At 41.1% G+C, this 12,330-nt stretch overlaps 1 protein-coding gene across 3 annotated transcripts in view; it reads right to left on the reverse strand.

Annotated features, from left to right (window-relative positions):
- The window catches only part of taok3a (TAO kinase 3a), a 98,097-nt gene that overhangs the window by 30,087 nt on the left and 55,680 nt on the right, over positions 1-12,330 (reverse strand). For all 3 annotated transcript variants that reach the window (XM_049578487.1, XM_049578488.1, XM_049578489.1), the window contains 5 exons: positions 10,219-10,315; positions 9,636-9,749; positions 7,071-7,162; positions 6,452-6,545; positions 2,993-3,074 (listed from right to left, as the gene is read on the reverse strand). In XM_049578487.1, the coding sequence (XP_049434444.1) occupies positions 2,993-3,074; positions 6,452-6,545; positions 7,071-7,162; positions 9,636-9,749; positions 10,219-10,315 (479 nt within the window). The remainder of the gene's footprint in view (positions 1-2,992; positions 3,075-6,451; positions 6,546-7,070; positions 7,163-9,635; positions 9,750-10,218; positions 10,316-12,330) is intronic.

Below are 12,330 nucleotides of genomic sequence, written 5' to 3' on the forward strand. Positions count from 1 at the left end.
GAGTGTGACACATTTCATGACCCCACTGACGTGTGTTGTCACCATAACCTCTAACAACAACTGCCATTTTTTCTGTACTGGTCAAATGACCACGGCAAACAGTTAAATATCCATTCTACTCTCATGTTTATTTATCGCGAGTATTTTTGTTATTGCTATATTCAACAATGTTCTTGCATATTCTCCTCATGTTGTGCAGCTCTAGCTGGAGCTAGCCACATGTTAGCTTACCTCAGCTTTAAAACTGGAATCAAGGGGAAACATGCAGCCTGGCTCTGCCCAAAGATAACAAAATCCAGCTTACAACACCTGTAAAGCTCACTTATTAAAATATTATATCTGATTTTATCTAATATGCATGAAAAACAAAGCATAAAAATGGCATTTATGGTTTTAAACGGGACTTGCTTTTACCTTTGGACAGAGCCAGGCTAGCTGTATCGACCTGTTTTCAGTCTTTGTGCTAAGCTAACCTGAGTGTTTGCTGGCTCCTGCTACATATTTACCGTACACATAGCATTAATGTTCTCATTTGACTCTCAGAAGGAGATGGAAGCAAACTGACAGAAAACTGAGTGCTCCTTTAGGTCTTATCAAAGCAAACATTCACCAGTTCCAGCTATTAAAATGTGAGAATTTCCTGCTTTTCTGTTTTATTGATTGTAATTTTAACTATCTTTGGTGTTTTGGACTGTTGGTTGGATAAAAGAATCAATTTGAACACATCCTCTTGTGCTCTGGGAACAGTCTGGGGAAACTCTGCTGCTGCACTGGATATATCTGTGGTTTCCTAGTTAATTCATGGGATTAAAAACACATACAGGAAAAACCAAACACCCAGAGCTATTTTTAACTCTTCGACTGTACTTTTTTTATTTGCTTAAACGGTAGGTACTTATGGAAGGAGGTCACTGAGAGGTTATTATTTCATTATTTGTATAATTACTATAACTCTGAATGAGGTACACAGGGAGTGAGGGTGTTTAACCTGAAGCCAGAACACTGATAGCTCAAGGCCCCCAGATTAGTGACCTGATTTCCCCTTTAAAGAGCTTGGAGGGGCGTGTGCCTGTGTGTGTGTGTGTGTGTGTGTGTGTGTGTGTGTGTGTGTGGACACTGATTGTCTATGTGTGTGTGTCTGAGAAGAGAAAGTGGGGTATTAATCATAAGCTAACACCCCCCACTCCCCCAAGCCCTTCACCAAAAAGCAGACCCTTCGACACTGATCCCAAGTCTGTTTGGTACTTATCCCTCTTTAATGGTTTTTCGGCCAGGATTTGGGTCAGGGGTGTTGGGAAGAGTGAATTCCAGTCTAAACGTCAATGCCATCCAGACGACAGTCCAGAGCCTCTTCGTTAACCGCCACCTAACCTCGCACCCTCCCTTCATCCTCCCTAAAGTGAGGCAGGTGTGAAGAGTCCTGCTCGAGCACTGTGAGCAAGAACATAAAACTCTTAGTTGGCCAATAGGATTACCTGTTGGGTCACACAAACAAAAAGATCAACCCCTCAATTACAGGGAATCACAATGAACATACACAGATTAACCCTGTGTACGTGTATTGTGTTTCAGTGCGGTCTTACTGGGCAGAATGTCTCTGTAAAGACTGACTTGCAGCTGCCTTTCAGTTTTTAAATCTTCATTTTATGGGATTGTTTTGCCTTTCATTTGACAGATGACAGTGAAGAGTGACAGGAAGAGAGGGAGGGAAGGTGACATGTGACAACATCATCTAAATTTGGGGCATTAGGGTTCATTTTTGACCTTGGCAGTAGCAGTTTGACAAAAAGTCCTTATGACAAGGTCCCCTTTTTGCCTTGGAACTTCACAAAGGTCCAACTAAGTCAACCTTCAAATACATTTTTTTGTTGTAAAGATGATCTAAAAGTTATATGAGAGACAAAAAAATGGGCACCCTGGTCGACTACAGTTAAAGGAGCAGTGTGTAGGATTTAGTGACATCTAGCGGATGCAGTCTGCAACCAGCTGAAACTTCTCCCACGTGCCAAGCATGAACACTCAGTTATAATTCCTTCAAGTGCTCATTGTTCAGTAGTTTCGTACCAGAAGCTGAGAATGAATCAGTGACACTGTTTGGCTCGTTGCGGACAGGCTGCAAGTGCAGCACCTGCAAAGGTGTGCTTACCTTTATCTTATAACTTAAGATACAGTCGTTCATGGGGGTTTTACCAGGAGCTGAATTATGCACAAAGGTCTCTTCCTCTCCAAACAAACAAACCCGGTGATTTAAATCAGTACAAACACTACCTACAGCAGTATTAGGTTAAAAAAAAAATCAGTGTTTTTCTGATGCTGTTCGGCTCATTGTGGAGAGGCTGCTAACTATGGTCGATGCAAAACTTGAATGGTCCTATCTAGAGCCAAACACTGGCTTTTGCTTGTTTGTTTGCCCATTCTGGGCTCCTGTAGAAACATAGCGGTGCAACATGGCGGTCCCTGTGGACAAAGGCCTGCTCCCTGTTGATAAAAATCGCTCTTTCTAAGGTAACGAAAATAGATTATTCTTATTTTCAGGTGATTGCACACACATTATATTCCCTCTAAATCCTGTACGCTGGGCCTTTAAAGCACCAAAAATGAACCTAAACGTCCCTGTTTCATAACCAGCCGGGGACTTATGTTGCAGGCCCTTCCCTTCTCTCTATCCTCTTATTTTCTGTCTTCTCTCTTCTGCCTAGCTATCAATAAAGGCCGATGTTAAAAGCAGCAAACACGCACATCTCCATGGAGCCCTTAAGGCCCATGGCTAAGAGGCACAGCACAGGAAGCAGAGTTACAACAAAGAAAACCAAAAAGAATAACCAATTCTCAGCGGGGTGCCTGATTCCTAAGCTTGAGGAGGACACTGTGTGGATGCTCGCGTATTAGGGAGCCGTGGGTGGGTGGGAGTGACTCATCCACATGGCTAAGGGACTGACTGAGACAGGAAGTGAGGTCACAGCTGGAGGGATTACAGAGGAAGCCCACTCACTCGTAGCAGCTCCCCTGACGAGGGTCTGTCCTGAGGAATTTTCAGTAGGCAGTAGTCGACAAAGCTCCGGAAGGGGTCAGACCTGGGTAAAGAGGACAGTGAGATGGAGGTCAGTGATTCCCCTCACTCAGTCAAACATATTTAAATCAGAATAACTTCAGCAGACATAGCAGCAACAATCTAATGATCCTTACTGTCAACAAATGTTTAACACGATGACTAATCTCGTCCTCTGCTGTTTATCATATCAGTGAATTAAACCAGAACAATCCCATGTAATCTCTGAGTGTAGCCCCATATATGAACCATATATGGATTATGTAAATATGTGGAGCAATAAAAATATAGGCCACTGGAGCTGTGGAACACCGTGCCACTGACTCTGATCTAAAAATATGCCTGTGGCTACACAGTAAACGTAACACCAAGTGTTTGGGTTGCAGCTATGGATCGTTAAGATAAGGTAGCCTGTTGTGCTATTTAAGATTGTGAACGTCAACACACACATTCACGGTTACTGCAGGGTCAGTAAGTTCACCTATCCACCACCTAGCTCCTCCTCAGCTGCTACATCTAACGTCCTCTGTGGTAAGCCGAGGTCCATAAGTGCACGTTGTATGTCATGCCAATGTGTGTACAGTGTGGCCTTGTGTACTGAAGTTACACTACGGAGCTGATGTCTCTACTAGTCTCATCTGGCGGGATGTTGCTAACGCCTCGGGCCGCTGGAGCTCCTCCAAAAATACCACAACCCTGCACCGCCCCACACAATCGCTCGCCTCAGCACGGTGCTACAAACCAACGCTAATTTTACAACAGGCGTTCTCCAAGCAGTCGTCTAACTTGAAAGACTCCCCCTGCCTCGTGTTTCTGTTGCTCTTTGTCAGAGCTCATGATGTGCGTGCTGTTTTTTTAAGGTGCAAAACTGAGCACTGTTATTTCATTGAGAGCTTGGATGGAAAATTCAGGAAGGCCACTGATGCCTTCGGGCTGCTCAGAGGCAGGTAAGGAAAAACAACATTCAGACTCTTGCCTTGGCTGTGCAGAAGATGCAAATTCCTGCAACACACGACAAGCAGCAAACACCAACACGACTCTACATGCTTACGAACACACGCATATTTCACTTTCATACCATGGTAGTGAAAGCATAAAAGAAGAACACACAGGTGAACTACAGGGAGACCATCGAACAATTGTTTTATATTTGATGAATGTTGTTTCCCCTATCAGAATCACACCTAACATGCAAACTGTGAGCACTATTCTACTACTAGTATCTTTTTTTCCACCAATTAAATCACTGACTTCTCTTTACTACAATATATTTATCTTCTTTTCTGCTATGTGACATAAGTTTACCTTATTTCGTACTAAAGTCCTCCATTCCCTCTACTTTCATCTGCAGCTTTGTGCAAGCTCATACCGAGCACATGTGCATGTAAAATAATTATGACGATGAGGATAGATTATCTACTGCTTTGTTGAGAATAAATACGAACAGTTCTCAAGATGGCGGCTTAAAGAGAGGTCACGTTCAGTCATTATAACCTACAGACAGTCTATTTCCTTGACTTGAACAATTCCTAAACATGTGATGAGTATTAATAACTACTTTCTGAGGCAGTCCAACAACATGTCACACAGGAGAAAGCCAAATTCGAACAAGCCCGAGGAGCTAGCTGATGCAGGAGCAGACGACAGCACAAAAGCTCGCGCATGTGCACCAGCACTTCAAGCAGCTGTTTCTGAGATGCAGCTAATTTCACCAGAGTCATCGATGAAAAGCTTGGGCCACTGTCGCAGCTGTTACAGCTTCATCATTAAGTTCACAGTCATGAAGAGCGGAGTCTAGGATGTCGACACTAAAGGACACTATTGATCTGGTCGAGGGCAAGCTGAGAGCGTTAAGAATAAATATAACGTGAAATAAGTAGGGTTTGGTGGCTAGTAGAGATGGGAATTGTTAAGATTTTATTGATACCAATGCCATTATCCATTTTGCTTATCAGCCCAATTCTTCATCAAAGAATTGGGCTGATAAGGGCTGAATCAAAGTGATTCCCTAAATAATTCCTGATCAGTTTTCCATGTGGGCCTTCGCAGGTTTTCAGCGTCAACGCAACATTTTTATTTTCTCTGTGTCTGAACAGAGTGTAGCTGAGTCGTTCTGATGGTATTCTAATGTAGGATATTTAAATGATCATTTTACAGACGTGACAAGCAGCACTGTTGTTATCTTTCTTCTTGAAATGAAGCCACACTTTGGACTATTTGTTCCTCGCTACCATGGCTCCTTTGTGTTGCAAGTTTCAGCAGCGTAGACGCATGAGTTTGATGTCATTGTTTTGCAATGTGCAACTGTCAGAAATGAATGCTGCCATAGATGAAATCAATTGGAGGCATACCATTCAGATGGATTAGACAATTAGGAACCGGTTCTTAACTGGAACTAGTTTTGATTCACATCCACTGGGGCTAGTGTAGAGTATACAGTGAATGTTAACATTTATGCTCAAACTGGCCCAAATATCTATTTATCAAAATAATTTATCTTCCTAAAAAAAGAGTCATCGAAAAAACAATGAACATCTTTGTGGTTATGACTGTTATTACATAAAAAGATAACCAACAGACACAGAGACGACCTGTTTTAGCAGAAATCAGCAATTTCCAATCATTTGTTTTTTTATGAAGTGAAAATACCATGATGAAAAACTTGACTGAAAAAGGTGCACTTCACCACTGTGGCTGAGATGCTGTTGCAAAGACGGAGCCAAGAGCTGTTCAAAACCTGCTGGCCTAAATTAAACTGCTTAAAGTTTTTTGATGTCTGGAAGGACAGTCCCTAGAGAATCTATTAGTGTCTACAATCATAAACTGAGAGGCTGAGAGCAGCATAAAATGTTGGCTGTCTTCCCGTAATTCATTTAGAGTCTAAGAAACATTCTGCTTATTATGGCAAACACAAGGAAATGAGAGTTTTAACTACGAGAACAATACTATAATAATGATGTTGACATGCATTAAAATGTGTCTTATAACCGAGTAGGGATGGTGTGAGTATTTACACAGTATTACTCTGGCAGAGGTTTCCCAGGTAATTACATAAGAGACTTAGAGTGTGACCTTGCGCAAGGCCTGTTGCAGGGATCACAGGTCGAGCAGATTAACACAGGGATGTCTTACCCTGACTGAGCCCAGATCGGATTGGGCTTTAATATTCACAGTTGAGTGGAAGTATTGTATCAGCAGTTTCACTGGATGTTTTTTGGGGTGCGTGTGTGTTGACATTCTTCGTGTTCAATTAAATTACCATTTCTTACATTTTGCAGTTGCCAGTTTGACTGATCACATATTGGAAGGCCCTCTGCAACAACTACGCTTTGTTAATTAAAAGGATTTAAAAAAGACATACAGAAAGACAGGTCATATTCAGGAGGTGTGTTTTCAACTCACCACTCATTGGACTGTAGCGTGGGAGAGTCGTTCTGTGCGATGTGATATAAGGCACTCATGGCATTCATGTTGAACAAGGGTGGTTTGCGCTCCGCTGCAATAATTAAAGACAGGAGAGAAAGATGCTTCAGTGCAAAAGTTTTCACAGGAGCTGCAACGATTAACCAACTATCTGTCAACCATTAAATTAATAGGAAACTAATTTGATCAATTCATAGGTTTGAGCAATTCTTTAAAAGTAAAAAAGGTCAAAGTTCCTGGATTCCAGCTCCTTAAATTAATATTTTCTAGTGTCTTTACTCCTCTGTAAGAGTTAACTCAGTGTCTTTGGGTTGTGGACAAAACAAGACATTTGAGGATGTCATGTTGGGCTTTGGGAAACACTGATTTAACATTTGTCACCATTTTCTGACATTTCATAGGCCAAAAAACTAATCATTATATCAAGATAATAATAAGTAATGAAAGTAATCTTTAATTGCAGTCCTAGTTTTCACAATTACCAATCAGCTTCTCCTTTTGTCCTCCTGTTTCACATTTCATTTTTAGTCATGAATCTGTCATGTTTCTGACTGTATTGGCCTCCAAATCTTTGACCAGGAGGTAGATGCATGCTCACCCAGTTCAATACAGGTGATCCCCAGGGACCAGATGTCCACTTTCCCCTCGTACTGACCCTCGTCCATGGCTAGGATCACTTCTGGGGCCATCCTGAGGACACAGACATGCAAATGCAAACGCACACATAGTTTACAAAGTATGGGGAGAAAATCCATGAAATGTTATAATCTGCTAAGCCTCTCAGAGCTTTTAAAGACTCGGGTTTGCTGTGATAGAAGCTCAGTTTTAGGAATATATGTGTGTATTTCTGTACACGTGCAGTGTGACAAAATGTGTGTGTGTGTGTGTGAATTTAACGTGACGAGTGAGACACAGTTTTTGGCTTTTGGCTTTATAAGAGTCCATCAATGGTCCAGCTGTTTATGTGACGACTTTCATTCACCATCAAAGATGCATGACATGTGTGAGTGAGTTTTGTGGTGAGTAAGGTAAAGCTGATGATTTCTATTTGAGATGCAAACAACACAGGACATTACAGTAGCTCCTGTAACATTTTACAGTGGACAGTAGAGCTGCTGCTAGATGAGGAAAATATGTGATAACACTGTTAAATGTTGCGATAACAATAAAACTTGTGATAAATAAACAGATATTAAAGTGTACTCAAAGCCACGTTGTCTTTGCTGTATTAAAACTATTGCCAGATCTATGATGTGCTATTTTTCTATGCACTAGTTCCTCTCTGGCATTCACACTTTCCTCAGCAGTCATCTAATAAACCTCATGCATGCAGATTCTGACCTATCAATGGATGTCTAACAGCGAGGGCTTTGTCTGATTGGCCAGAGAGTTAACAGCATGATGCGTATCAGGCAAAATAGCACCTCTAGACATGATGTAGCTTTATATGTTATAATTATATTCAAAGTGCAATATTGTGATGTGTTTATCACACAAGTTGCCATCGTGAAAACGACAAAAAAACGATATATTGTGCAGCCCTCATAGAAGCGTTGTATGTCTCAGGACCTTTAGATTTGTGTGCAGTAGAATTATTATTGTTTTATGTTTTTACATTAGTTTGTTTTTTTTTTGTTTCTAATTTTTGTTTTCAATTCAGTTTAGTTTCCAGTTAGTTTTCAGTTTAGCTTTTATTGTTTAAAAATGTTAAGTTTTAGTTTGGTTTTTATTAGTTTTAGTTTTTTACTTTAATTCAGGAGGTATTTGTCACAAAATATTTGAAGTTCAAAATAGGTATTACAATAAAAAACACAACACTTTGTGAAGGCGATGACTCACAGTCATGTAGATATCCCAATCTAAATAAACATTTGCACCAATGCCTCCTTGTGCTTTATAATACAATGAATTTGACCATACTGACAGACTAAAACTAAAGACATTGTCTCAAAAGTTTTATTTTATTTTACTTTGTATTTTTATTTATTTATTTATTTTTAAGATATTTTTTTGGGCATTTTTAGCCTTTAATGGATAGGAGTAGGGGAAGCGAGAGAGGGAGTGACATGCAGCAAAGGGCCACAGGCTGGAGTCGAACCGGGGCCACTGCGGCAACAGTCTTGTACATGGGGCGCCCACTCTACCACTAAGCCACCGACGCCCCATTTTACTTTGTATTCTAAGTACAAATATTATTTCAGTTATTTTTAGTTTTTCCCCCCTAAAGTTTGGTTATAGTTTTACAGTTAACTAAAATGTTTCTAACTAAGTTTAGTTTTAGTGAACTATAATGACCTTGGTGTGCAGGTGGAAGCACTGTCACCGCTGGAGAACAGCGGTGGGTTGAGAACTGATAATATGAATGGGGAAAAGTGTCGTCAGTTCTCTCACAGGCTGCATCAATGATCATCATCTTGAGGCACACACACTTCTTTTCTTACAGTGAATACTGTAATTAATATTCTCATTCAATCAATTTCATCACTTATTAGCATCACTACGTCCGACCTAAAAATGCTGTTGTGACTTTTATTTCAAAGTGACAGTGACAATCAATCAGACATATGAGCAATAAATAAACAAAATAGTTCCTATGATATATAAGGTTGGCTTATATTGGTTGGTTAAAACTCACGGACAGCACAATGGCTAACTTTTGCAAAACAGTTTGTACTTTCTATGCAGAAAATCTCATATTGTCAGACTTATCTCTTGCTGCGCCAGTGCAGGAGAAAGGTCCGGCTAAATTAATCATAATTAAGCACTAAGAGGGGAAAAAAAAACACTGGGTTGTTTCTATTTCTTTAAACCAATCCCAATCACCCTGGGCGGCGCTAAGCCCAGGATGCAGTAATGGTACCCTTGCAAAATAGTTTCGAGAGGAAGCTTGTTTTGGTGGAAAAGCGAGCGCTGGGAGTAAAATGGCTAAATCCATGCAAAAGAAAATGTTACATAAAACATTAAAAGATATTCTGGCGTGTATGGAGATAGGCTATGAGACACTAGTTTCACATAATGACATCCTGTGTATGCAGAAGAAAGCAGACACTAAAAAAACAGACTGACAGAAATATTCCAGTCACATTCTCCACACATGTAGTCCTGTGTGGTCGTCTGTGTTTTGCCCTATCATGTGTCTACGTCTTGTCTTGCATATACTGACCAGTAAGGTGTTCCCACAAAGGAGTTGGCAGGTGAGGCAATGGAGGCAGAGCCAAAGTCGGCCAGTTTGACCTGACCCAGCTCAGTCAGCAGGATGTTACCAGCTTTCACATCTCTAGATGGGGAGAGGGGGGTGAAGAGAGTGAGCAGAGCAGCCAAGAAAACTCACATCGGCTCCAAGGATCTATTATGCATTACGCCTTTCCCTTTGAACTCCACAAACTGGTCACTGGCGTGGTGTATTTATAGATGTGATATGTTAATTTTAACAGGTTTTGTCATTTTTAAATGTCAAAAATGATTCACACAGCCTGATTGCTGGATGCTAATCATCATGTCTGCCATAAAAGATAATATTGTGGACACTAGTGAGACAGGAGGGCTGTTACCTCCTCACAGTGATGTTCAAGAAGGATGAAACCTAAGTGCAGAGACGAGGGTTCACAGCTTAATTAGTAAACGCTGCAATAAAGGGAGAACATGAGTGTCTCTTGCCTCATCTTAACTGTCTTCTCATGTTTTTGCTAAGTTTACTGTATGGTCCTGTTGGGGAATGTTTGGAGCAAGGAAACACACTCACGTACCTGTGAATCATATTATGGGAATGTAGGTAAGCCAGTCCTAGCAAGGCACCATGGGTAATGGCAGCAATTTCCATCTCTTGGAGTGGTTTCTTATGAACTTGGGGAGAGATAAGCACAGTGGAAAATGAGTATGAACCCTCTAAAGGTGTCAGTTACATAATAATGAACTGTAACAGTTTCACACAAACACCTTTGTGATACATAAAGCTTGTGTATTTAGTTACAAAACGTAGACGTCATGCATGATCACAGTCCTGGCAACTAGAACATCACAGATTTAGTAATTAAAAAAGAAAAAATCAATAAATCTGTCCTGCTGATAGTATACAACACTGAAGTACTCCCTTGGCGTCTACCATATGGATAGCATGTAAACAGCAGAGATATGGGCTTGTAAACTGGCTCCCTTTGGACTGCTGCAGTAACAGAGGGACTACGTGCCAAAGCAAAAGGTCACAGCAGAAGTATGACTGAGAAATTTCATAAAGTCCCAAAAAAACAAGCCGGGGCCAACTGTCATGACTGTGTATCTACGTCAGTGACGAGTACACACATGGGTGCTTAAAATAACACATTAGGTTCAGGTCAGGAATGCTACGAGGGCGGACAGTTATGGAGCTTCAAGCTTTGAACACTGGAAAATGTTCTTTGGTCTTTAGAAAAAGTAAATCAGCTGGAAACTGAATCTAGATAACACAGATATGGTCTTCCATCTGTTTAAATTCTATGAGTTAAAGTGCTTAACGTAACATCACAAGTCAGACCTCTAAATCCTGCTAAACTTAGTTACGAGCGAGTACATTTTACATTTACACTGTATTATCTTGCGCCAAGAACTTACTTGCTGCAGTAACTGACCCATTCACACCAAGCATGTGCTGTGTGCCAGACTTCGTTCTGTTTTGTTATTTTTAGTGTGGTTCACGGTGTGGTCTAAATGGTGACACATAACCACAGGAAACAACCACAGGGCACAAGGCTTTATTTTATGAGATAAATGCAGCCATCTGATAGCAGGCAGTTACTCAGATTTGTAGGAAGTCTAGTTAAACCTCATGAACTGAGGTCATCTGGTCATCTGTACCGAGAATCTTTACTTAGTCTTCCAACTGAACACACACAGTAACCCAAGTGTAAAAACAAGTCCCTACTGGAAAGAAGACGTAAATGAGACATAAGCGAAATGCGAGCAGTGCATAAGTGTTGTGTCATCCAATCCAAGCTGGTGGTATTTGTCCACAGAGGCGTCACTGGATGCGAAGGGGTCACACCACTTCAAAGCATTGGTGGCTTGATGGTTGAGCCACTAGGCATGTGGGCTCTCTGCTCCCGGATTTAAAACTGGTTAACATGATGGCTCGTTTAGCAACTTTCTGTTATATTACAAAAATGGTTAACTAAAATGTGTTTCTCAGAACATTTGAGGCATGACATAAGCGAATCTGTCTTCATTCTAGATCGACAGCGGTTACGTTTTTCAGGAGCTTCCAGAGGTGCCAAGTTGCGCTTGAGGCCCTCATTTGCCAAAGTAGCCTTGATTCAACGTGATGTAAATGAGGAGCATCACTCATCTCTTGAAACGCAATGCAGCACTACTGCTTACATAGACAGTAAATAGGAAGTGTGGAAGTGACGAACGCTGTGGACTTGTACCGTGACTCTATCTTCTATAAACTGTGTTTGGATGTCTCTGCCCATCTCAGCTGTCTGTCAGCAGGAGCTCCTGGGGAGCTGGGTGGATAGCAGCTCGCTAAACTGCTTTCACAGGGCTGACAGCAGAAATTTACTGAACCGAAATAGTTTTAATGTTGGCTCCACAGGAAGAAATCAACAATGTTATTATGTATTGATTCATACTTTTTTTCCCCCCTGCCCAGTGTAGCGAGTGAGGAGAGCCGGCCTGTAGTGAAACAGGCCAGCTCACAGACAGACTGGGAGCCTTTATCAGTTAATGTAGATACAGTTAGTAAGTTCAAAACACAAGCACAGCGGGATATTTGTGTGATTCAAACAGCTGGCTATGCAGATTACACTTCACTAAACGCAACAAAAATAGACTTCAAGTGTAGACTGACGCATTTAATAAAATGGAAGCATATCTGTTCTGTGAGA

The sequence above is a fragment of the Epinephelus fuscoguttatus genome, linkage group LG6, assembly GCF_011397635.1.
Source record: "Epinephelus fuscoguttatus linkage group LG6, E.fuscoguttatus.final_Chr_v1".
NCBI classification, from domain to species: Eukaryota; Metazoa; Chordata; class Actinopteri; order Perciformes; family Serranidae; genus Epinephelus; species Epinephelus fuscoguttatus.